The following is a 26,719-nucleotide window of genomic DNA, read 5'->3' on the forward strand; positions in this document are numbered from 1 at the left end:
AGCTTGAGCTGACTCTTAAGTGGATTCTGAAGTTCTCCTGAAATGGAGCAGACTCTTGAGTCTTCACAACAGAGCTTCCCAAAACTGTCCTGGAGGACCCCTAGCCCTGCAAATTTTGTTTGTCTCCCATATCTAACACACCTGATTCTACTCATCACCTTGTTAGTAGACGCTGCAAGACATGGGCTGTATCCCAAATCACTCCCTATACCCTCATTTACTATTCCTTACATTAGTCCACTCATTCAGTTCACTTGAAGGAATGAATGAAAACGAGTGAATTCGGACACTGAGTGAACTGGAAGAACTGGTGCTTTTGTATTGTTTGCTTGCTGCTTCGTAATCATTTGAAGGTAGCTCCAGTACTAAGAATAAGGGATTTATATTGAATTCTGTCACTGAAATTATATAGAAACCAAAGTTAAAGAATTTAATAATCAGTGTACAACGAATTTGTACTTGTGTATTAGGCTATGTTACACCATGGACGAGAGCTTTGTAAAATGAGTGGATGAATGATTCAGCTGCGGGTGCCATCTTATATTAATATCATTTTGATCTTAATATTAATATAATTTCAACTTTATCTTTAACACAATTCAAGGTGTTTTTAACATTTCAAAACACAGTCATGTTAGCAGAGCAATTACACTTTCTCATGCGACCAACAATTCCACAACAAATGTAAAATACCACAGTGAAATATTATTTTAAAAAATCATCTGATGGTGGTGACCAAAACCTGAAATATTTAATTTATACCAGAAATTAAAGAAATGCCATAACACATTTCTATCAAATGCATTAAATCAGCCAATTAATGTATTCAAACAAACAGAGTTATTGTTTACAAAGTTTTTATTCAAGAGTCACATTAAAGTATTTTTATATAATATTGTAAAACAAAATCTTATGGTCTTCTCTTTTAATAAAACAAATAGAGTTCATGTAACAGCCATTTAGGTTCTGTTGATGCTAGATGCTAATGGAACCTGCTTCAGGAAAATAAAATGATCTAAATGTTTCAAATGATTTCCTCAGAAATTGGAACATGGTTGTTGACATATCATGGTTGTGACACAGAAATATTAAAATTAGGATTTAGACTTTTCTAAAACTATAAAACTTAACATAGCCTGTCTGACAGTGATGTACTCTGCAGAAGTGAACTGTGGCAAGGGGGTCCTTTGGAGTGACAGCCGCCCCTGATATTACATGATTTTATTACTTTTTAATGCATGTCTAACTGTATTGACAAAAAGACACAACTTTGCAACCTTATGAAACATACATGTGTCACTGAAAAACAACCTTGCTTTGATATGAGATATTATTAAGTGTTAAAAAACTATTTTCCTCATTTAAAGTCATTCTCTTTGGACACACTGTTTTAGATGTAGTTGGAGGACAATAAGAGCAAGTAGGTATAATAATGAGAAAATTAAATTGAATGGGATAATGCTAAATACATTCTGTTATTAATCCCTCATAACATTTAAAATGAAAAATATTTGTAATTTTTACATCTAATAGCAGTTACACTTGCTGGATCTGTTTTGTCCCATATCTCAAGAATGACTGAATAATACAAAATTCAACCTGGTAGTCAGGAGGTCAATGTCTGTATCCATGCAACCCAGCCTACACCCTTGTGCAGAATTTCTAGGCAATGACCCACACCTCCATTACCTTCTGGCAAAGTATTGCCAAATCTTGGAGATGGACTTATCTCTCAGGGAGCAGAGTCTAGTCTTTCATGCTGCGGAATCAGTAATTGCTGCAGTATTCTGTCACAAAATGCTCTCGAAGCAATATTGAATATCCAATAGTAGCTTTATTGTATTCCAAAAACAGTGACCGAGGCAAAAAGCATAAAGCATTGCTTAAAGAAACAGTTCATCCAAAAATTTTAATTGTGTCATCATTTACTCATCCTCAAGTAGTCCCAAACCTGAATGAATTAGTTTGTTCTGCTGGACGCAAAGGAAGATATCTTGAAGAAGTTTGTAACCAGGCTGTTTTGGGTCTATGGAACTCTATGGAAGTCAATGGTGAAAAGCCTGGTTATAATTACTTTTCAAAAATCGTCCTTTGTGTTTGGCAGAACCAAGAAATCCATACGGGTGTGGAACTACTTAAGGGTGAGTAAATGAGTACAGTAAGAGCAAAATGAAAGCACAAGGTTTTCTTATCGCTCTTGCGGTACATTGATGTCATACACTGGACACTGAAACATTATTTTCCTGTTTAACACTGTAAAGCTGCTTTAACACAATCTGTATTGTATAAAGCTCTTTATAAAAGGTGACGTGACTTGATTTATTGCTAAATAACCTTAAAGCCTGTTTGGAAAATAACAATCTGTCTGCCAAACTTTAAAACACCAATTGTAAAAATGTAAAAATAAAAATAAATATAAGCTTGAAAGCTATTTGAAAAAAACTCTGTATCTTATGGAATGTAATTAAATAAAAGTAAAAGTATTGCTCTAGATCGCCAAAATATTCCTTAAGTATCATAATAAAGAAAAAATATCACATATTGTATGCTTTTTTTGGAACATCACCTGTGTCTGTCTGTTTTGAACAGTCCACCTTATGCATTAGGAAACAGCATACCCTATAGTAAAAAATAAGTATAATACATTGCATTTGAAAAACATTTATTTCATATTTTATTAAAACATATTCCCTTGGTTTCACAGACAAGGGTTGTAGACGTAAATCAACATAAAGGACAGTGCTTTTGTTTTGTCTTAAGATACACACCAGTAAGGGTTTTTTTTCTAAGGCATGTTTATAAAAATGACTTAAATGTCCTAACTGAACTATGGCCAAACCCTGGTTTAGACAAAACCCTGTCTTTAAAACTGGCCTTAAAGTATACTTAGGGTACATTTAAAGATCTATATTATTAAAAGATCAACAAATCCTAAACGGTGACATTAAAACACATATTAGCCTTAATACTGAGAAACATTCATTGCGCACTAATGAAATACGCCAAATACAGTTTAATTATAATTTGTGTAATATTAACACAAGAACAACATGTCAGTAAATATTTAAAACTATTACTATGAAATAAATAAATGCATTTTAAATATATTATTTTTAAGGGGGATCCATAGAAAAAGATTAAATATACACCTGTCTTGCAAAGCATAGAAAATATTAACACTAAATATTTAAGATATTTATATGACTTTTTTAGCAAATCTAATGTCGTCTTTTACAGAATTATGTTGGTCAGTCTAAAATGTAGGACTGAAAAAAGTTTGAATAAATCAATGTGTTTATTTGAAAGCCATCATTCGTGATGTTTGGACTAGTGTTTTAGTGCGGAAGGATCTGCTCCAGCTCAGGAGGTGGCGCTAGCGAGCGATTACTGCAGGTTTGCGAAAGAGAGAAGAATCAGGTGTTGGAGACGTACAGGGAAAAATAGATTTCAACGATTATCTTTTAGTAGTTCTGATAACATGCTGGCCTTTTTAAGTTAACGGACACATAGCTGCTAGAAGTCCATGATTTTTTAAATCATATCAGGAAAGAGAGAAAATCAACCCTTTCCACGCTTGGACAGAACACGTGGTGAAACTGCGCAGCATGGTCAAGCCAAGCTCTCCAAAGAAAACATTCAGGTTCGCTCAGTCTTCTTTCTTCTTGGTACAGTAGTGGTTTATCTTACATATCGGTATGAACCATGTGAATGTGACCCATTCTAGATCAATAGCAGCGTTAGTCTAACATGTTAAGTGTATGTCCATCATCTCTAGAATGTCTTTTCTTGTATTCCTCCACAGTAAAGGTGTAAAGATCACCTCAGCCTTGACTGTTGAAAGCGACGATGAAGATGAAGACCTTTTCATTAACGAACAAGCCATCAGTGCCAGTGAAGATGAGGTAATCTCAGTCAGACGAGGATGTCAAGACCTGCCTACTTCAGATGCCTTGTTTTTAATTTTTTAAATTGTTCATAATTGTATTTTTTTATTATCTGCTAGGTTGTTACAGTGTAATTGTGCCTTTAAGTACTGATTCATATAAATTAACATGCATACTGTAAGGTTTGGTTTTGAATGATCTATTACTATAACAATATTTATAGTAAGTTTCCATTTGTTAGCATTAGTGAACTTCACCTAACAATGAAAAATACTTTTATTAGCTTCGTATTTATTACTGCTATGATTAATGAATGGACCTGACATAACATGAACTAACAGTGAGCAGTTGTAATTTCATTAATTAACATTAAGATAAATGACTATGTACTAATGACTATAACATATGTTCTGCTCAAGTTAGTCAGTGTATAACCAGTTGCATTTATATTAACCGATGAAGCCTAGCCGTGTAAGCTGACTATGTACACATAACATATATAATGTGTGTGTTTTTTTTTTAATTACATCTGTTTATTAGACTATTTCATGAACTTAGCTGGATGTCTAAAATTGGAAATATTCACCCAAAAACTTTTTTTTGGAAACCCCAGAAATCCAGCGATATACATTAACACCATAAAGAAATGTACAGTGGGGTCCAAAAATATAGTAAAAGATCACTTTATTATCATTATTATTATTTTATATAAGCCTTGCTTTAAAGACATGCCTTTTAAAATCTCCTTTTGCATAAATAATGATTAACTCAATGCAACCTGATATATTTATCATGCCCAAAAAAATATGGTAACCATTTGGCTTGTATTTTGTGAGTGTTATGTCCAAACTTCACGTAAGATGGTACACTTGGACAACAGGACAGTAAGGAAAATATTAAACAGAGATCAAGTTAGATTTCATGAATTTCGGATGATCTCAAATTCTGTGAGTAATAGATGAGGGGCTGTAATATTACAGTTGTCCACAAGAGGATGTTGCTTCGTTTTGCATCTCATCTAAACAGACAGACAAGCCTCACAGTATAAACACTTATTTGAAAAGATATATGGCATACATAATTATTCACACTAAGCTGTTGATGCTTTCACCAGATTAAGATAAAATATTAATTTTTTTGCTTTTGCTTTTTTAAAGGAGGGCAGTGATGATGAGAGAAAACACAAGAAACTGCTGGAAGCCATCGGTTCTATTTGTGGAAATAAGAGGTGTGAGACTTTATCTTTTTAGCGCTGGTCTGCCCTAATAAATATGTTTGATTTACAAAACCTAAAAATCCTAAAAAGTGTAATGTTTGGAAGATGGAATAACTAAACTAGTTCTGTTTATACCATAGTGTGTCTAAATACTTAATTCTAAATAGCTGGAGTGTTTATGTTCTGTTGAATAGCAGGGTTGCCAACATGCTTTCAGACTCTGTCTCATGCTCCCACTCCAAAGAGGAAACCCTGCTTGTTATATGAAACAAAGCTTTTAAAGCTTTAATACGAAATTCAGACACCAAATACAGTTTTGGTGCACTTAATGTGGCGTAATTTATTGTAGCACCTCAGTCAAACGCAAGCATACAGGCTTCTTTGATCTCGCTCAATACTCTCAAACAAACCAGCGCTATCAATAAATGAGACCGGCTTTTCAGCAGGAGAGATGACCGCTTCACTCTACATGTATTTGCAGCCATTCTTGGTAAACATTACAGCATGTTATGCTTTGATTATTACGTTGATGACATTTACAGTATAAATTTATTCTGGAGAAGTGACGGGAGGGGCAACGTTTTTTAATTCACTCAATAATTTCTTTAATTTTAGAGGTTCAAGGTTAACAGAGAAAAGGGTTACTTATTTTTAAGTTTTGCATAAGTGGAAACTAGTGAATGCAATACTGAATTTAACCAAAATATTTTATCCTCACATATATATATATATATATATATACACACACTCTACAGCAAGCAGAACTTAAGTTATCAATCCTGTGAACATGCAGGTAATTCTAGTCAGAATAATCACTGTTCTTTAGACCTGCGAAACACCAATGACGGTTATAAAATGTCCAGAAAAGCTTTTTGAACAATTGATGCGTGTTTATTCAAGGAAAAGGCAGAATGAGCGTTCTGAAGCCAGTGTGCAGGTCTCGGAGTTCTTTGTCAATGCAGACGGTAAATACAACATTTCTTCACATTTATCTTTGTCTGAAACGGAGCTTCTGTAGTAAGTTAATTCTGTTTAAAGGTACGGGAGAGAATGTCAACCTTTCTGACCTCCTGGGAACCGTGGAGAAGACATCAGGAGCCTCAAACAAGACCAAGAAACAGCTGAGGAGCCTGCAAAACAGTAAAGGGACTTTGGAGTTACCGCTCAACAAACAGGAAACGGAGAAGGTGAAATGCTGAATTTTCAGTTCAGCTACTTGCTGGTTTTGGTTCCTTGCCTCTGGCTTGCTCAGTTGGAAACATATTATAATGTTGGTGTTAAAAAAAACTAATTTCAAGTAACTTTCCACATAACTTGTCTCTGAATTTTTGACATAGCTATATAAAGGCTTACTTTACAGCATACAGCCACAAAGTTGTCTATTACACCATTCTAAATTCTAAATGGTATTTGTAGTGACTTTATGTTGATGACCTTTTTCTCCCTGCCATGTCCACAGATTCAGAGAAGCATAGCGTATGAGAAGACCACTAATGAAGTGTCTCAATGGAAGAGCATCGTAGTGCAGAACCAGAAGGCCGAACAAATAGTGTTTCCTCTGAATCAGGAGTCCTCAGGACCTAAACGCATGGAGCAGGTCGTGGCGGGATGGAAGGTGTGCATTTTTATTTTATTTATATAACATTTTTTTGGCATATCTCAAATTTGTCATGGTGTGTTTTAGTTTAAATGTGTACTTTGCTGTTGTAACTGTGATGGATTGATCTCTACCACACTTTAAAAGAAAAATTCTATTCATTTTTTTGATTTATGATACATATTCACATTTCCTTGTTCGTTGGTGCTATTCTACAACATTGTTCTCTAAAATCTCTTAAACTTTCAATCAAATTGTGTACAATATTCACTTTGCCTTCAAGCTGTCTAATTTCTAACACTGTTACATCGAGCGTACGTCTTTGTTTTGTCTAAATCATTGTTACTACCTTTCTTTGTGTGTTTTTTTTTACTGTAATTGTCCAAAGGCTCAGTAATGAGAAACTTACCATTTACTGGAATAATAGACAGTTATGTTCTCAAAAAACATGTATGCAAGAAAAAGACTTTCTGATCTTGAGTTGCAAATGCTACTTTAATGTTTTTTCTTTGCTTGCTGACCAATTGTTACTAAATCATGTTTGGCAGAAGCACTTTCTTTTATTTTAATGCTATCTCCACGTGTGTATTCTTTGACAGTCTCAAACTCCTCTTGAACAAGAGATTTTCAGGCTCTTGCGCAACAACAGCCAGCCAGTCAATGACCCCGTTTTGACTCATGTGGAGGAGGAATCGCTTAAAGCCATGAGCCTGGAGGAGGTATGACTTTGATGAAGCTTCTGCTCAATTGCCGTAGATGTTTTATGGGCATTCAAATCAAGTTGTTACTGCTTCCAGTACAGGTGGGCCTAGACCTGGCATTAGGGCCTTACTCACCGCAGGAACAATTTCATAGTATCCAAACTAACTGTGCAACTACCCACTTTTTGTCGTGTTTGCATCTCAGGAATTAGGAACGATTTAGGTTCTGTGTTTGGAGGAACTAAATTATCTACTTCAGAGTAGGGTCTAAAGTCTGTGACGTAAGTGTAAGCTAAATAAAAAAAATAAAAAAAAATTGAACTGGAAGTTAAGTGCTGGGCGTTCGGTCAGAGGAGAACTGACCCCAACTGAGTCTGGTTTCTCCCAAGGTTTTTTTTTCTCCATTCTGTATGCATGGGGTTTTGTTTCCTTGCCGCTGTCGCCTCTGGCTTGCTTGGTTGGGGACACTTAACTTCTAGTGACTATCGTTGAATTGACTACAGAGACCGTCTCTGCATTTAATAAGAAATTGGTCACTCTCGTCACTATATATCCCTGTCATTATACTGTACAGTGCTTTGATGCAACCTGTGTTGTTAAAAGCGCTATATAAATAAAAATGATTGATTGATTGATTGATTGATAATTGGTTGACGTGTACAAAAAGCCCTCACCCACCACTACTGCATTTTCTGCTTCTATCAGCCTCAATGACATGTAGCATTGCCAGTTGACTTTCCTTTCATCAATCGCTTGACGTATACATCGACATTCCATCATTGTGAAACCTACAAGAAACAACAAAATATGTACAGCTTGGAACCATATTGGAATCCTGATATCTCTGGGATTAAACCATGCAGGACCCTAAAATTATTTCCAAAAGAAAAGTTTATTAAGAACTAGAATCTAAAATAATATTGAAATATCTTAACAATATTTATTTCTACTTGCAACATTTGTTCCTCAGATAGCCTTCTTTAAAACAAAAGATGTCTCTGCTTTATACAAAGTTGGTCTACATTTGGTATTTGACCAAAAAAAGTGTACAATATAACATTATTACTATTGGAGCCGCACTGAAATCACAATCTCTATATAGGGCCTAAAAAATTAAATGGCAAAAGAAAAGCTTGCTACAAGCAAAAATCTAATAGATCATTTAGATGTCTTTTAATATTTAGTTACAGGCATGCAAACTTTTGAAAAAAAAAAAAAAAAAAAAAAAAAGTGGTCCCTATTAAAGCATAATGCAAAAAAGATTGCTTAAGTGAACAGATGTTACTAATAAACCTATCTGTTAACATCACATGGCACCAAATGAGTTCCTCAAGATACCTTGTATTGCTACTAATGGATAGATCTAGATGGATGTTTATGATTGTTCACTGAGCAGCATGTTAAATATTCTATCTTTGCTATCAGTCCTCATCATTATTAATCAGTATATTTTGTATTCCACTTTGTAACAATTTGTTTTGCATGGCAGGCTAAGATTCGCCGTGCTGAGCTTCAAAAGACAAGAGCGCTTCAATCATACTATGAGGCAAAAGCCAAAAGAGAAAAGAGTATCAAGAGTAAAAAGTGAGTTCTACAACTGAATATGTCTGTGATTTCTGTGACCAGCTTGCTGTTAGTTAGTCTGTCTTGTAAGTAGTACTGTACAAAATACATTCAGAATATATATATATATATATATATATATATATATATATATATATATATATATATATATATATATATATATATATAATTAATTTTTCCCTCCTCAGGTACCACAAGATTCAGAAGAAAGCCAGGCGTAAAGACTTTCTGAAGAACTTTGAGGAAATGGTAAAGACGAATCCTGAAGGTGCTCTGGAAGAGCTAAAAAAGATGGAACTGTCCAGGATGCAGGTAATACTGAAAGACATACTATTCAAACAAAGATTATGAATAAGTGAGAATCATTTGGACTTTGGATATTTTTCTTTGTTTTCACTACAGGAGAGAATGTCTCTAAAGCATCAGAACAGTGGCAAGTGGGCCAAAGCAAAAGCCATAATGGCAAAATACGATGATTCGGTGAGAGTGGTTGATTTTTGTTTTTCTTTATATTAATGTTCTTGATAGTGGAGTGAATGTTATGCATGCTGCCTATTCTTTTTCATCATATCTCCCATGCTCTTCAGGCACGAAAAGCAATGCAGGAGCAGTTGCAGATGAATAAAGATCTTACCCAGAAGATTGTGGTGCTTTCTGACGACGAACATGAAAGTAATGAGGAAGCACTGGAGACAGTACCTGACTTTGTGAACGACCCTGAACCAATTATTGACTCTGTCAATCCCTGGATGAGAGGCAAACTTACACACGAAGAACCTGAGGTCAGCTGTGTCACAACTGAGGAACCTCAAACAGAAGAACAGGAGAATGAGGAGGAGGAACTAATTGAAGAATTTGAGAGGAAGAGGAAGCTGAGGCAAGCTGATGAAGAGGACTTGATTCCTACCGAAGAACAGAGTAAGACAGCAGGTATAAAGCAAATACTTGCACAAAAATCAGAATGGTGAATAGATCATTTACTTTCAGAACAACAAAGGAAAGTTTTTCTACAATGTACAAACTAGGCCTTTGTGAGAACAGAAATGCCATACCATTGTACACCAAAAGTTATTATTATTATTATTATATTTTCATTTAGCAATTTATTTATTTAGTTAATGTACTGGACTTGAACTGCATAGTAGTGTATGTGGTGATTTATTTTTATTTTTTTTCTGTTTAAACAGAACCTGAAAGCGAGGTAGTTGAAGAAAATGTGGTTGAAGTATCTGATGAGGAGGAGGAGGAGGAGGAGGATGAAGAAGAGGAGGACGTTTCTGAGTTTAACACCCTTTTCAGGCTCATGAGAAGTGAGAAGACACATGAAGGTCCAAAGCAGACACCACGAGAGTTAAACACAGGCGTGCAAGAGGATAAAGAGGACTTTTTGAATGAAGGACAGACTCGACTCAGGAGTATAGAGGACCTGGAGGTTTTGGCTGAAGATGTTGACCCCCATCCCACTGCAGCACCGTCACTGCCACAGACAGCTGTTGGGGAGGCCACTTCTGAACCACCTATCAAAAAAAGAAGAGAAATCGACCTTAAAGAAGTACTCACCAAAGATGCCAAAGCTGTCAAAATTCCACTTTTGCCAACAGTGGTTGAAGAGGAAGTGAGTGGAATTTCAACCAATAGATTGGTTACCAATAGATGAAGTATAACCAACTGACCTTAGTCAGGGTAAACAACATGGCTGCATCCAAATTAAGTGTTATTTAGTGTGATCAATGTTTTTTCTTGCTGAGCAACTTTTCTCTATTGGGTGGGTCATTGTAATGTGGTGTGTAAACATGAAATAATGTCCATTTTAGGTGACATTTTTGGTACAGTTTTGGGATCAGCTTTTAAAGAAGCTCCTTATTAAGGATCATCTTTTTGACAAAAAAAAAAGAACTGAATATTATTTAACATAATAATATTGAAACATGATTTATCAGGTTTATAACATGTCTAACATAATATAATATTAAAATAAATTGAACAAACTTCGATTTAACCCTGACTAAGGTGTGTCTAGGTTAATTTGGCCATTTAGTTATGATTGATAAGTGAGAAGCTAAATTCTATGCTGCGTTTTCCTGTTTTTAAAATGTTTTCCTTTTTTTGTTAGGGTCATGATGAACAGATCTCCATCATCAAGGAGGCCTTTGCTGGGGACGATGTCGTTTCTGATTTCATAAAGGACAAAAAGAAAGAAGAAGATGATGGGAAGCCTAAAGTGGTGGACCTGACATTGCCAGGCTGGGGAGAATGGGGAGGTGTTGGTCTCAAACCCTCCCCCTGGAAACGCAAAAGGTGATGGTGTTAGATCATCTGTATCTTTAACTTTCAAAACATCTTTCTCCTATTGTTAAATGTCAGTTTTAAAAAGAAAAGTCTTTCTGTAGTTAGTAATTTTTCATTAAAATGTCAAGGAAAATGAGTAGCACGTACTTTGAGTAATTACTTAGAAATGAAGTCTGTTTTGAATAAATACTTGGGCCAGGTTTACTACAGCACCACGTACCCTTTAAAAAAATGACTGTTAGGAAAAGTTACTGTTGCCGGTGGTCAGTTCACTAGTGTTTTTGCCATTATTTAGTTTTATTACGTTGTGTTGATCATGGAAATGATGTGCCGTTATGTAATTGTACTGTGCCAATAGATAACCTTCCACTACCGTCATTTACTAAATACAACTTTATTAACTTGAACTCCTTTATTTAATTACAATTTTTAACATTACAAACGCACGCATTGGCCTTCAAATAATAAATAAAGATGAAACCATTTAGCATAGTATAACATAGTAATGCCAGTACTATAGCAAAAAAAAAAAGGGCGATCCTGTAATGCAAAGTAAATGCATTAAAACATTAACATGTAGCCTTCAGATATTCAATTATGAAGCATTGTATTAAAAAGATCAAATAAAAGTAATAAAATAAACGTTACAGGTAACTGAACAGTTGGACTGTTGCTATGGTTATCACAATGTCAAATTTTACAACTTTTAAAGCGGGGTCGGTCCTGAAAGAGTGTGTACTTGGCATGAAAAATAACTTTTTATTCAAACTGAAGTTGTTATACACAGAATGTGAGAAAAGATGTTGCCTTTCGTCGGTGAGCTTCTTTTGCAGCTTCACCGATGTGTGCACAAAGTGTACTGCACAAAGAATCTCTTAATTACTTTGGGTTTATACTTTGCTTACAGCGACGCTATTTGTGAGCGAGGAGAGCTCATGCTGAATGAACTCTTGCAATTTGGCCCTCTGATTGGCTGTTGCGTGTGCACACTCAGCAAACATATCTGGGATCGGTGCTCTAGGGACACATTGTAAATAAAAATCTAGGGCTATGCGGTTAATCATTTCATGCTTAAACCTTCTGGTAACGTGCAATTATGAAATTGGTCTGTGATTATGAAAGCTGTTAATGCGCAGCTTGTCGGTGAAGTACGGCTCTGTTATCGGTACTAAATGCAGCTCCGGCATTTGAAAACGCAAACGTCTTTCCAAACCTGAAAAGCATTTATGAACCTCTTGGCCAAAAAAATACCACATTTTATAGCATGCTTCACTCTAAACTTCACAACATCGAGTGTTTGAAATAAAATCCTTCTGTGAGATGTGGAAAAGGCACGCAACATTTCACATAGTATTCGAAGAAGTGATGTAGGTGATGTGTTGATTAGCATTAGCACATTGGTATTACTGCCACAATGGAAAGGCTGGTACATTTTTAAACTTTTAAGTACTGAAGTACTGGACATTTCATTTAGCGCATCTGACCCAACACTTTTTTTTTTCACAAGGATCAGATTTAGTCTTGATCTGATATCAATTCTTTTGAAAATACTTCAGAGAAATGCTTACCGTTCTTCCTTGTAATACTGTGAACTATACAGAGGACCCTCTCTCAATTGGTAGTGAGTTTTTTTAACATAAATGGCAATTCAGTTGTACTCAAAGCCTTATCATAGCCCTAATGATTCATTTGTCTTTGTAGATTCATGATAAAAACAGCCCCGTTACCTCCACGGAAAGACCGGAAACTGCCTGATACCATCATATCAGAGACCAGAGATGCATCAGTCGCTGCCCATCAGGTAACTAATCATCTGGAAACGCTCAAGTAGCAAATAAAATGTATGTGAGTCCTTATGAATGCATTGTGATTTCCAGATTTTAAGATGAGATCCTGAGCAAAATATATACTAAAAGCAAGCAGTTATATGTCCTTGTCCATGTTGTTGACCCGGTTACATTTGTTAAATTTCTTTGAAATGACAGGAGTTTAAATTCAGTTCAAATGCCGTCTCAGAAATTGAAAAGAAGCCCAATACTGTGTGCCTGTTAGTTTATTTTATAATTTTTTTTTTTCATAGGTTGGTCAAGTGCCATTCCCCTTTCAAAACACTGCACAGTTTGAATCTTGCATCCGTACCCCCATTGGCTCGACGTGGAACACACAAGGGGTCGTGAAGAAGATGACAAAACCAAAAGTTGTCACTACATTGGGAGCGATCATCGAGCCTATGGTCAAAGAGGACTTCATAAAGAATAAGACCACAACGTCAGCTGATAAAGGACCGGCGATCACGTTGGGAGAAAACAAAAGGGCGAATAAGCGCAGACAAAGCATCAAGGAAAAAGCATCAGCAAAGCATCAAGGAAAAAGAGAAAAAGGAAAAGACCAGAAGAGAAAAAAACAACAGACTTGAAAGGTTGTGTGAGTGCATAAATAATTTAATTTGTGAGGTAAAGTGTTTCCAGGAGACATATCTGTGATCAGTTGAACTTCTTGTGATGCTTATCATGGCCACATACATGTAATAGTATTCCTCAGAACGCCTATTAGTAACAACAGTTTTTTTTTCTCTGTTTTGCCGCTTTGAAATAAATACTTTTTTAAAGCACAATTGTTCCTGTTTGAATGTCTTTTAAAAGTCCCGCGTGAATAGTGACCCGTACTTGAACCGTGAATTCAAAATTAAATATTCTTTGAAATGCACAAAAATATTGGCCATTAAAAATCCGGTGATCATGGAATTTTACAACTAACGCTTGATATTGACACTTGATGTCTTTTTGCGTAAACTATCGAAATATTTTACCTTAATAAAATGGTATCCGCCAAAGGCACCAGGACAGTAAGTTCACTTAAACGTGCCAAATACTAAAATAACACGCAATAAAATAATCAGCCCCTTGATTTGATGCTTTGTAGAGCCTGTTTAATTACAGCATGTAATCATTTGTGACATGTCTGTACTAGCTTTACCCACCTAGATGTTTGCCCAACGATGGCTTAAGGCTAGGAAGGTTAACATCCTTGAGTGGCAAGTTAGAGCCCTGACTTAAATCCCATAGAACATCTGGGCATGGACTCTACGGTGAGCATGGAAACTGACTGAACTTGAGCCATTCTGCAAGCGGAAACTAAATCCCTATGCCGTTCTAAACAACTTATGATGAAGAAGCATAAATTGGCTTTAACACTTCACACAACAGGCAGGGATTGTAGAGCTGCATAACGCCACAGTAAGTTAAACAGGAAGTCACAAACTGGCCAGAGCTCCCCCTTCAGGTCCTGCAGACTCTGCACTCAGATTATGTTCTTATGTTTCACTCACAACAGTCATCCACTGTGCCCTGATCCAATTCTGTGAAAGAGAGAAAAGCAGCACATGTACTCTCTACAACAGTAATCATTCTTTAAAAGACGGCAGAAGTTCTTTAGTAAACGGAAACAGACCAACGTGACGTAAGCAAGTATTACATAATTTTCTAGTAACATTTGCTAGTCATTGTTATGAATTACTCTTCAAAAGCACATTGACTTCAACTTTTAAGTCATTTCAAAGACGAGTATATAGATGGCTATAGTGAGGCTTTTACGATTAAAAAAAAAAAAAAAAAAAAAACTGATTGAAATTTAGCATTTAATGTTGTATAAATTGTTACAAAAAGCAAATAAAAAAAAAGGCTGTTTACCAAAGACCCCATCTTATATGCCACCACCCAAACATTACTTAAAAAGTTGAGCAAGGAAAATGTACATTTTCCATGCTCATTTCTGTCCAAACAGAGGATGTCTTTGTTTTTGTGTTCAGATCAATGACAGATTCCTGAAACTGAAGACTTTTTCTTTTTTGAAAGCTTCTCACCTGACACCATGTGAATACTTTATGCAGGGGAGGGGCGGCGTGATGTGCTACCGTGAAATACCCTTTTTTTATGCAGTTGTGACTCAGCAAAAATGCCTTTCAAAAGTCGATTGTCCGCGGTAAGATCTGGGATAGTGTGTATAAATTGGTTTGTGTTCTGTAAACTATAAGTGAGCTGTTGAAAAAGCCCGTTTCAGGAATCATGGATGCTATGTTTTTTGGAGTGGTCATACTGCAATTTTTGGCATCAGTTCTGTCCTATCCAAACGGGGCCCCAGAGTCAACTTGTGTGGATATGATGCCCAGGCATAAAGGGATAGAGCCCAAACCGAACCCTGGTCCATACACCATCCAGCCGAGCAGCACAACGTTTCAGACTGACAAACCTGTCACAGGTAGGGGACAATTTGGACAAATATGATTGGCTCACTACTGTTTTAGAATTTTATCAATTAATTCATGATAATCCCGAGATCAAGCAAGTTCTTGCTATACATTCAGGATGGCATACCAAGGAAGTGTTACAATATAGATAATGCTCTCAATCAAGAATTTGAATCGTGTTGTCAGTAAATCTATTTGGAAACAAAACTTGGAGATTTCGCTTTTGTTACATTCAGGCTACATTCCTATAATATTTTAACTGCATTATTAAGCAATTTAATTTGATGCATGTCTATCGACTAAAAGGAGGACGGAGGTGATGGCATCACTGGTTAATGTTTTATGATTTGTTGTTTGTCAGTTGTAATCAAAGGTCCAGATTATAGTGGCGTTCTCCTTGAGGCTCGTTCAGGATCCGACTCAAAAGCAATAGGAACCTGGCAGACGCCTCCACCTAACACAAAGTTCTTAGTGGTAAGGCTTGGGAGTATGTAGAGTAAAAGATTAAGCCTTTGTTTTAATGCAGTGTTTATATCTGAGTATCCCTTACTAAAAAGCAGTATACTTCAAGTTCATTTAATTATTACTTCAAGTATATTTTAAGCATACTTCATGTAGTAAGCATACAAATATCAGTGTACTAGTAGTATACTTGTAAGTGCACTATTTCAATAATCCCTGGGACTAAATTGGCCCACTTTCTGGTATATAAAAGTATACTTTTAAGTTTACTTTTAAGTAGGCTGCCCTCTAAAAGTTTGTAAACACCCCTAGCAAAATGTGTTTCGGATGATATCAGCATAAATCCTAATCATTTTTTGATGCAAATACTGTAAATTAAAGTAACTCGACGTTATCCTTGCAGACCAGTAATAATGATTTTCATTTTGATTATATAGTAGCGTTTTAATACACTTCGAAGTATAGGCTCAGTAAACTAGTTTAATAGTTTCATACTGTGTCATATTTTAGATCATTTCAAAGAAATTAAAAGAGGTATACTAATAGCACTTGAAGGAATTTCTTAAGGGATGTATTATGATCAAATAGGCTTATGATTTAAACCCCTTTTTTATCATTTAGAAACGCCAAATGAATTCAAACTTACAAAAATAAAAGTTAAAAAAATAAGTGGATTAATTATGGAACTATCAGAGACTAAATATCTAAACATTCTGTAAGATTAAAAAAAACCTTTTTGTTTTGGAGTTATAACCAATCATTCAGAAATGTGTTATTTGGGATACAAATGTACATGAACGTTGTGTTCCTAGTGTTCAGGAAACAAGCAAGGTGCAGTGACCCATGCCAACCCCAACATGAAAAACAACTCCACCGTCTTTACCTGGATTCCACCAGCTACAGCCAAAAATGTCTTCTTCAAGTAAGAATGAAATTCATACTAAATGACTGCACTCATGATATACGTTCTTTGAGTTCAATCCATAAAAATGATCAAAACATTTCAATATTTGTCCACGTTAACCCTAGGGCCACTGTAGCCCAGCAGAGCACTGTGTTCTGGGTAGACGTGATGTCTTCAACTCTGACTTCCAGTGAGTAGATATTGTTAATGCATTTTATGTAAAAATAAGTCTGTCAGAAAATATTGACATTTGCACCAGCGAGGAGTAATCCATGCGCTATTTATCAAGCAGTTTGCCTTCTTTTGTCTTCTAATTATCAGGTGAAGGAGGAACATCACTTGACGTACACAGTAGTGCTGAAAGGATTGTGACACCAACGCTCTCACTTCTTCTTCTTGTCCTGCGGGCAACTGTTCAATACCTTGCTTAAGAGTGATCCAGACTGATTAAAGTATACCAGCTCATTTACTCCTTGTAACATATTTAACCAGCATTAAAAATGTATACACACGTTTTTATTTACTTGCCTAAAAATAAATAATGTATTGCACCAACGTGTTTTATTGTTCTGGGTTTTAATTAACGACCAGGCGAACGTACACTATCCCTTGCGGATAAATCAAGATCAAGGGCCTCATTTGTAAAATCCTGAATTTCTCGAATGTATGTGTACGTATCTCTTTAGGTGAAATCCGTGAAAAGATGGTGAACTTGTGAGCAGATGGGTGGTTTCAGCTCTCTGTCTTTTAAACGACTCCGAATTAATGTTATCGTATAAAATATACCCAGTCGTCGTAATTTAGAGCAGCTTGCATTTTCAAAAACCTGCAATGCTCCGACAATAAAAAGTGCGTACGTCTGCTCAGACCCTGGTGGTTTTCCGTCAAATTTGTCATCTAAAAGTCAGTTGTGGGACTTTGATAAATGAACTTCATAACATGCATTACTCTAAGAAGAATCTTTTAGACAGATGACCCACTAAAGGATGCAGCTTGTTTAATAAACAAATAGTTACAGTCATAAAACAATGTACAATTGAAAATTGTAAAAAGCATTATACCACTTAAACCACTGCTTACTACAAAGTATACTGCCTAGTTTTTTTTTTAAAGCGCTTGAAACATTTTTAAACAGTAATATGCTGCATTGCTTCTATACAAAATTAGTATATTGCATGTTTAATTCAGAAAGCTGTCTCAAAAGTATTAGTATCAACCATTAAACAGAGTTAAAGGCTTTCTTCTCTTTTGACAAACCACACACAAAAAACAACAAGAGTCAACTAATAAACAACAATTATAAATAAAACAACCTACGCACACACCTTGAAGGTCCAGAGGAGACAGAATATGAAAAGCAAAGATATGTTAGAGATCATAATTAAACGTAAAACATTATGGAGAACAGATTCTAATTATTGTTTGTTATTAATGAAATAATGATGAAGACCAAGATGACGATGAAGTGAATAATATATTGCACTGTTCTTATATAACCAGGATTTGTGTCTGAAATAAAAGTCAGTTAAATTTTAGCTTAGGTTTGGAAATAAAATTAACAAAAACATAATTCAAATATAAACATATCTCAGCTCCTGGTATTGTAATTTATATTAAGATTCAACTACAACAACAACAATAAAATAATACTGCTGTATTACTTCATTCTTTGCACATTCTCAGGAAAGAGAAGAAACATTTAAGAAAAGAATAGAATAGAAGTGAAGATATAAGTATTATATTTTATCTAACTACAAGTGCAACAGTAGTCAGGCTTCAAGTAAAGCAAAAGTCCATTCACATAATGCTCAACTTTTTTTAAATAATGAATGAATATATAGTGTCACATCAACTTCTTGAGCTCGTCGTACAGAACCAGGACGAAGGCTCCACCCATGCCCCTGAGCACATTGGACCAGGCACCATTGAAGAAGGCCTTGCTTCCCTCATCACGTGCAATCTTCCTCCAGCAGTCAATAGTGCCGCTGTACATTATGTCAGCTAGAATAAATTATAAACACTAAAGCAGTAAGTCACCAAAAAAGGACATTTTGAAAAACCTTAATTAGGACAAATAAAACAACAGAAAAACATCAGCGTCACATCACTTGCTCACGAGTAGATCCTCTGCGGTGAATGGGTGCCATCAGAATGAGGTAAAAACATCACAGTAATCCACACAATTAACACCTTGTGAAGTGAAAAGCGTGTTTGTGAGAAACAAATTTATTACTCCACCCCAAAATGAAAATTTTGTCATTTACAAATCCATAAAAGCTTTGTTCACCTTCGGAACACAATTTAAGATATTTTGGATGAAAACAAGAGGCAAACAATTACCACAGTTATTGTTAAGGTGCCGGAAATTATGGAAGACGTTGTCTGAATGCTCCGTCTGCCATCAGTGGTTCAACCTTAGCATTGTGAAGCTACAAGAATAATTGTTGTACAGCAAGAAAACAAAAATAACTTTATTCAAGGATTCAGTACCGTAACGTCATTGTAGCGCCATCCTGTGAACGCACATAGCATATGCAGTTTACTGTTAGACGCAATGGAAAGATAAGCTGTTTGTACAAATCAAAGCATAAATACATGTACAATTTGTGCGTCTAACAATAATCATGTTTTCGTTAATTGTTAATTGGTGGACTAGAGTCATGTGGATTACTTGTGAATTATTGTGATGTTGCATTCACTGCATAGGATCCTAGTGAGCAAATGATACACTTTCTGCACAGATGTTATGATAAAGTAACTAACTTTCACCATATTTTCATTATATTAAGACTGAACTGAACCATTTTGGGCGGAACATGATAGAAAACATTTGTTGGATATTACCTCTTTTAAGTCCAGACTGCATCATCATACGACGACGTACTGTGTCAAACGGATACGATATGACACCAGCAACGGCAGTGACTGTGTGAGCAATCATCCAGCTGACAAAAATATGGGTGTTACTAGGGTCGGGTAGCATCCCTGTAAAACACAAATATTTTTTATACTAAAATAACAAATACCGAAATGAATGCAACTGCCCATTAACAATTTAGTATTAGTTGCTCAAATAACACATTTTCAAATAACACATTTTTCAAGGTGTTACTGTCATGTATTTGTTATTTTATTTGTTTTGTTTTGAGAAACTGAATGCAATAATGAGTAGCTTTTCAGAGATCTATGTTTCTGTGTATTAACTGTCACTCCATTTGACTAGTATAGCATGTAATATATCACCAGCCCTACCCAAAGCACTGAAATTACTTGTTTTTCATAAGGGTGATTATTAGTTTTGTCCTAGCATTTGTGTAATTAGATAAAACCTTGTTTTACATGTTTGATCATGGACGCTGATCAGATCAGAAATAGCAGATTTAAACTTCCTTAAAACATGCTACACGGAATAACGTCTCGGTTATGTATGTTACCCTCATTCCCTGATGGAGGGACATTGTGTTGTGACGACAGACTGGGGTCTTGCTTGGAGCCCTTATTAGCTCTGATAAGAGACAACTCAAATGAAATTCGACAAGTGGTTAACTAATCCTGAGGCCCTTCCTAAGTGGGTATAAATAGGCTACAGGTGTAACCACTCATCAGATTTGCTGAGGAGCCGGGTGGTGTGTGTGTGACACGTGGAAACTAATAAATACTGACCACAGAAGGGGGCAGTAAGCTTATGGCTTATGGTCCTATCCCAGGTCCTATCCCAAGACAGAGAGGAACGTACTGGCAGCAGAGACAGACAGAGGACTCTGTCAAGGGAAGACACAGGTTCACAAGAGGGAACCTTGCCGAGGGGAATGCACATATAAGATCTTTGTGGAGAATCAGCTATATGGAGCACCTAGCCCAGTACAGGGGATGACCGATACAAGTGACGCCGATACTGGGCCTGGCGTCAGACTGCTCTGCCCAGTCTGACTGCCGGGGGTGTTGAAGGAAGCCCCAACAGGGTTCGCCATCCAGAGAACTTACTGAAGGTGAAAAACCAGTGCTCTCATCCCCAGTTGAGGGGGAATGGCGCAGCAAGCGTGACACCGGCCAGTTCTTCCCGCCAATTACCTATTACCCAACACACGGGAAGAGACTGGCTCTACACGAAGACTGTAGTACCTCATAAAGGTCATCGGAGTGGCCCAGCCCGCAGCTCTGCAAATATCTGCCAGGGAGGCCACATGCGCTAAACTCAATGGAGAAGGCAACACTTCGAAGTAGAATGAGCTCTCACTTCTAGGGGGCACGGTTTGCCAGGGTAATGGCATTGACTATCCAGTGGGCCAACCTCTTTGGAGACAGCCTTGCCTTTCTGCTGAACCACACGGCAGACAAAAAGCTGCTTGGTGCTTCTAAAGCTCTGGGTGCGGTCCACGTATATGCGTAGAGCTCTGATGGGACACAGCAACACCAAGGCTGGATCTGCCTCCTCCAGGGGCAGTGTTTGCAGGTTCATCACCTGATCGCGAAAAAGTGTGTTAGGAACCTTGGGCACGTATCCAGGCCGGGGTCTCGAGACTACATGAGAGTAGGCCGGCCTGAACACAATGCACTCTTCGCTTCCCGAAAATGCTTGGAGGTCCCCGACCCTCTTGATGGAAGTGAGCATGGTCAGGAGCGCTGTCTTGACAGACAACAACTTCAGCTCGACTGATTTTAGCGGCTCAAAGGGACCTCTCTTAAGGCCAGCCAGGACAATTGAGAGATCCCATGAGGGCACAAGGGGTGTCCTAGGAGGATTTAACCTTCTGGCAAACCTCAGGAACCTGATGACGAGATTGTGCTTCCCCAAAAACCTGCCGTCTACTGCATCGTGATGAGCTGCAATGGCAGCCACATACACTTTTGGGGTGAAGGGAAGGAAAGCACTACTCCAATTGTGCATTTCCGGGGGTCTTCCCTGCAAGAAGAACACCAGTTCGTGAACAGACTTCACTTCAAGGCATAGGCTTGCCTCATAGAGGGACTTAGGTAAATCACCTAAGTCTACCGTATCCCATCCAGGAACCAAATATGGAGTTTCCACAGGTCCAGACGCGGGGGCCACATGGTGCCAAGCTCCTGAGAAAGAAGATCTTCTGTCAGAGGAATGCGCCAGAGAGGGGCTGACGCAAGGAGATTGAGTTTGCAAAACCAGGTCCGGTTGAGCTAATACGGCGCAAACAGCAGGACCTGTTCCTCGTCCTGCCTGACCTTGCACAGTGTCTGTGCGATCAGGCTCACTGGGGGAAGTGCATATTTGCATAGGGCCCATGGCCAGCTGTGTGCCAGTGCGTCCGTGCTGAGGGGAGCTTCGGTTAGGGATTAAATCAGGTCGAGCTGAGCCTCTCCGTATTGACTCTTCTGGGCTGCAGAGAAACCAGGCTGGGTGACAGCAAAGGGTGACGATCCTTCCCAAAGAATAGAAAAGTGGGATCGCAGTACTGTCATGGGCATGGCCTCACAATAAGGACATAATCCCTCCCCGAACATGTCTTTAGCGTGCCGAAGCCCCAGTCACTGAAGACAGCGATCGTGGCCTTCATTCGTGGACAGATATCGCCAGCAATCAAGAGGGCACAGAAGGCCTGTTTATACCCACGTGATGGGGAGGGGCTCAGGATTAGTTAACCACTTGCCAAATTAATAATAAGTAATAAGTGCTCCAAGCAAGACACCAGTCTGTCTTCACAACATAACGCTTAGTCACTGACAGACAGGGAACTGAATTTCTGTCCCTTTCAGTAAAGTCTGCAATATTTAGTTTTTTTTTGTTTTTTTTTAAACATTTCCATTTTATTATATCTTCTTAATTGTTTTAGTTAATTTGTGCCTTTTTTAATTGCAAAAAAGTATGAGAGTGAAAGTGCAATAATTCCAATGAACTGAAAATATATTTTTTAATTACATTTTTTAATAATAATCATAATAATTTAAGCAAAATAATTGTGATTTTCAGCCCCTAGCTCTGTCCCTGATGTAAGATATTCTAGTCAGAGCCCTGGAAGTCACAATTAAAGAGCAATCTCCCTTATGTCTACTCCTAATAAAACCCACCTTTTGCGGTGTCATAGATGCCAAAATAAGCCGCCCTGTAGATGATGATGCCTTGCACAGACACGTTGAAGCCCTGATACAAGCCTCTTACACCATCAGACCTAATAATCTTTTTTAAACAGTTTCCAAGTCCTGTGAATTCTCTGTCTGCACCAGCCTTTCCGACATCAACAGCCAAACGAGTTCTGGCAAAGTCAAGGGGGTAGACAAAGCACAGAGACGTGGCTCCAGCAGCACCACCAGAGGCGAGGTTACCAGCAAAGTACCTCCAAAACTGGGTACGCTTGTCAACACCGTCCAAAAAATATTCTTGTATTTGTCCTTAAAAGCGAAGTTGAGTGCCTGTGTTAGGAAGTACCTAATGACGTTGGTCAAGTTGCCTCTCCAGAAAGACAGGAAGCCCTGCTCCTTGGGAATACGTACTACACAATCAATAATACCTTTGTATTGTTTCTCAATTGTAATTTGCTTGCTGGCATGCTGGATCTGCAAGAAAAAGGGGACATTTTTACAAAACAATTATCAATCAATTTATCAAATGCCACCACATCATTTAACCAATTGTAATTTATTGCATGACCTTTGGGTCACCAGTTACAAGACACCAAATTGTCAGTCAACATATTGAAATTTTTCAATACCTTTTCAAAATATTTATTTGTCTGCTTTTTCAGAGAAGAGACAACATTTTAAATGCTTAGATCTGTTACCTTTATCAGAATTAGAATACAGATGTAATTAAAGCCAACAGACATAAACTATAGGCAAAAACATTGGTATATTTGGATGCAACTCTCTATGAGGCTAGGCCTGCCCTGAAAATAGATTCTCCTTGCCTGGACCTTGGTTAAAACGATTGCCAGTTGGGCCAAGTTGATTGCTAACCAGAACAAAATAGCTCAATTGTTAATTAACATTAGCATTACAAGTTTCATACATCCCTAGAAACCTTCAACTGCTCAAGCTGCTTTAGACAACTATAATCCAATAGAAGTGTGAAACACTCCGTTTGTACCTTTAACATATTTATATATGTAGTGCTGAACATTTATTGCCTACAAAATGTATTTAAACTATTAAATATTTTTCATGCACAACTAAAGTTTTCTAATATATCACAACAAAACAACTTCAGATCTTCCACTTTTCCTTAACCAAGGTCACATGATCATAGACAGTTAAATTCTCCTTAAAGCAACCATCTCAGATAGCATTCACAATGGTCTTGATGAAGAGCATTTCATGCATAAATAATGTTAATCATAATAAGACTATCTCTGGTTAGGTTGCACAATTTAATTTTAAACAAATGAAAAGTCCCCTTCTTGCACTGCAACTTAAGCCTCCAAAAACACTTAAAATTTGCAATGGGTTGTTCTGGATTATGATATTTTAATACACATTGAACTAAGAAGAAAAGTCAAATAAAATTTTCAATGAAAATGTTTTTCGAAGCAAATGTTTATCTGCTTTCATAACCTTTAGTCTTAAATATTGTTACTAAAATATCCTACATTCAGAGCCCATATTAAATCTAAACCTAACCTTACAAACAACCTTACACCAATGGAAACGGCGAGTCAACAAAAATCATGTTGATTATAATCTTTTTCTGTTTGATGCCTTCTGAATGCAGGGTGTGTGTTGGAGAAAGTCTCATATGTACTTACTAAAATATATTTTATAGACATTATAATATGGAGATACGTTTCTATAGCTATGACTAATTTGTAAATTGGAATTTTGTCTGCCCCTGAAAAATGTACATCACTAGTCATGGGATGGCTGAAATAAAATAACTAGAATGCTTGCACAAACAAAGTATATAAAACGCACGTGCATGTTGAAATATAATTCTTTAATTCTTTAAATCTTTAATTCTTTAACTTAACATAAGAAGCAGACTTTATTTTATAACAGATCATTTATATATTTATTATTTAGCAATTATTTAACAACAACCTTGAAAACGTTGTGTGAAAAGGATGCGGAAGATGCGTTCGTTTCTATAGCAACAATTATCTCGCTGGTATATTTTATCTAATAATCATTAAATGACAATTTTCTTATTATGAGACAAAGTTGCAGCATCATTCACAGAATGATCTAACAACACGCATTCAATATCAACCAGTAATTCGTACGTAATTTAGAATGTATAGGCTAATGTTACAGTCGGAAAAAGAAGCCTAATCTATAATGTACACATTTGTTGCAAAGCGTACCTGAAGGAGCAGCTTGACTCTTTCTATGGGGGCAACAGCAGTCTCGGAGATAGCAGCAGCAATCCCACCGGCCAAAAAGTCCTGGGCGAATGATTTAGCGGCTTCACTCATCGTTGCGTGATGCTGCTGGCTAATGACCGAATTTATAGATGTTCAATGACTTTTCTAAAGGCCTGATGGCGAGATACAATGAGATGTCTGTTCTTTTGTTACTGCCTCATCTGTTCTTTATGGAGTAGGAAACCCGACCTCTGTTAGGAAATATTTGGTGTCCGTGATAGGCTATTCGGTTGCAGCTGCCTTCCTGGAAAAACCAGTTCGACCAGTTAGTCAACATCATAGGCACTGATCTCCTGGGTGATCGGGGGTTCGAGGACCCACGGGAATGGCTAAGCAACCACAGAAAAACATGAGATAGTCTTCATTAATATTAACCTATAAAAGATGAGTACGATCCAGCGACCTCTCTGATTGGTGGATATCGCGTATGTCCCGGCCAAGTTCCCTCTAAACGCGTGTGCTCGTCCGCACGCTTCTTTGAAACATGCTACAGCATATGCTGCGCGCGAGCTGGGAAAGCCATTTGATTGAATTCTAGGAAATGCACAATAATTGCAATGCTTGGGAAAACCATTACAGAGTAGGGACAGGTGAATGTGGTTTACAGGGTAAAGAGAAGGGTTGTGTGCCAGAGCTAATGTCAATATAATACTTTAATGGTCTCGGACAAAATAGCCTTGACTGAGAGCCAACACAAAGTTGTGAAATAAAACTATAACAATAATGGACATTATATATATTCAATATATACATCATGAGATAAAATAACAGTAAGGAGAAATGAATCTCCCCCTTTTGCATGAATCTAGCCCCTTTTGCATGATCTTGAAATATTTGTGGAAGAACCCGGATGACTGCCTGTTTGTGCCACAGGAACTAGGATTGATTTTAGTTCTAGAAACTCCTTTTAGGGGAACTACATTTGTTCCTTATTTCCTCGTTTATGACTCCTCAGGAGGCCTCGTCACTCCTCACTCCTTGATCCTCGCAGTGCAATTAGAGAGATTGAGAGATCCTACAAGATGGCTGAGCTCGAACGGTTTCCAGGCCATAGGATGTAGGACAGAGGAATGAGGAATCAAGAAAGGATATTGAGAAGCACCCAAAGTGTTTAAAAGTCCTGAATTCTCATCTTTCATTTGCCAGTTATCAATATTATGAGTTGCCTGGGTTTTTCCTGTCTAATTAAAATCCACTTGGAAAACAGAGTATTTGTGTGGATTCTTTAGTCTTCCTGTACTTCCTCAACCAGGAACCGTGACAGGAACCGTTTTGACCACTTTCTGAGTCTTCTTGTCTCCAGCCTCTGCCCTCAGGATTTCCAGTTCCTACTCCTTGGCTTCCTCAACCAGGAACCGTGACAGACATGTCTGGTCTCTGGCTCAACACCTGGCTCCTTCTGTTCTTGGCAATCCCTTGGCTCCTCCCACCCTCCACTCTCCCATGGACTTTTATTCTGTATTTGATTTGGCCCCCACCCTCCCTCCTACAGTTGGTTATGTTGTGAGGACA

The 26,719-nt window shown here is 37.3% G+C and overlaps 2 protein-coding genes and 1 pseudogene across 3 annotated transcripts; 2 read left to right on the forward strand and 1 right to left on the reverse strand.

The window, feature by feature from the left end:
* The first annotated feature begins 3,375 nt into the window (after nucleotides 1–3,375).
* si:dkey-251i10.3 (uncharacterized protein LOC553498 homolog) lies at nucleotides 3,376–13,885 on the forward strand. 2 transcript variants are annotated; one of them, XM_043220032.1, is made up of 15 exons: nucleotides 3,376–3,640; nucleotides 3,803–3,902; nucleotides 5,042–5,112; nucleotides 6,001–6,065; nucleotides 6,139–6,287; nucleotides 6,560–6,715; nucleotides 7,297–7,416; nucleotides 8,888–8,982; nucleotides 9,171–9,294; nucleotides 9,385–9,462; nucleotides 9,570–9,900; nucleotides 10,170–10,597; nucleotides 11,096–11,280; nucleotides 12,973–13,072; nucleotides 13,352–13,885. In XM_043220032.1, the coding sequence occupies exons 1-15, from the start codon at nucleotides 3,606–3,608 to the stop codon at nucleotides 13,685–13,687; spliced, it is 2,373 nt and encodes a 790-aa protein (XP_043075967.1). In that variant the 5' UTR covers nucleotides 3,376–3,605; the 3' UTR covers nucleotides 13,688–13,885. The 2 variants fall into 2 exon arrangements, with proteins under 2 accessions (XP_043075967.1, XP_043075966.1); XM_043220031.1 differs by having other exon boundaries at nucleotides 3,377–3,640; nucleotides 9,570–9,912.
* A 1,369-nt stretch (nucleotides 13,886–15,254) lies between these two features.
* Nucleotides 15,255–17,438, forward strand: si:dkey-251i10.2 (uncharacterized protein LOC562682 homolog). The gene is made up of 5 exons (XM_043220058.1): nucleotides 15,255–15,528; nucleotides 15,879–15,991; nucleotides 16,792–16,901; nucleotides 17,009–17,073; nucleotides 17,205–17,438. The coding sequence occupies exons 1-5, from the start codon at nucleotides 15,336–15,338 to the stop codon at nucleotides 17,312–17,314; spliced, it is 591 nt and encodes a 196-aa protein (XP_043075993.1). The 5' UTR covers nucleotides 15,255–15,335; the 3' UTR covers nucleotides 17,315–17,438.
* A 417-nt stretch (nucleotides 17,439–17,855) lies between these two features.
* On the reverse strand, nucleotides 17,856–25,406 carry LOC122324398 (annotated as a pseudogene).
* Nucleotides 25,407–26,719: the final 1,313 nt, after the last annotated feature.

The sequence above is a fragment of the Puntigrus tetrazona genome, chromosome 20 (assembly GCF_018831695.1).
Source record: "Puntigrus tetrazona isolate hp1 chromosome 20, ASM1883169v1, whole genome shotgun sequence".
In the NCBI taxonomy this organism is placed as follows: Eukaryota; Metazoa; Chordata; class Actinopteri; order Cypriniformes; family Cyprinidae; genus Puntigrus; species Puntigrus tetrazona.

Bases quoted from the DNA above. Each gene is read 5' to 3' on its own strand.
- si:dkey-251i10.2 (XM_043220058.1), top strand. From the start codon at position 15,336: ATGGATGCTATGTTTTTTGGAGTGGTCATACTGCAATTTTTGGCATCA. The intron at 16,902-17,008 runs GTAAGAATGAAA...CGTTAACCCTAG, and splicing joins GCCAAAAATGTCTTCTTCAA to GGCCACTGTAGCCCAGCAGA. The intron at 17,074-17,204 runs GTGAGTAGATAT...TCTAATTATCAG, and splicing joins GTCTTCAACTCTGACTTCCA to GTGAAGGAGGAACATCACTT.
- si:dkey-251i10.3 (XM_043220031.1), top strand. From the start codon at position 3,606: ATGGTCAAGCCAAGCTCTCCAAAGAAAACATTCAG. The intron at 6,716-7,296 runs GTGTGCATTTTT...ATTCTTTGACAG, and splicing joins AGGTCGTGGCGGGATGGAAG to TCTCAAACTCCTCTTGAACA. The intron at 8,983-9,170 runs GTGAGTTCTACA...TTCCCTCCTCAG, and splicing joins AAGAGTATCAAGAGTAAAAA to GTACCACAAGATTCAGAAGA.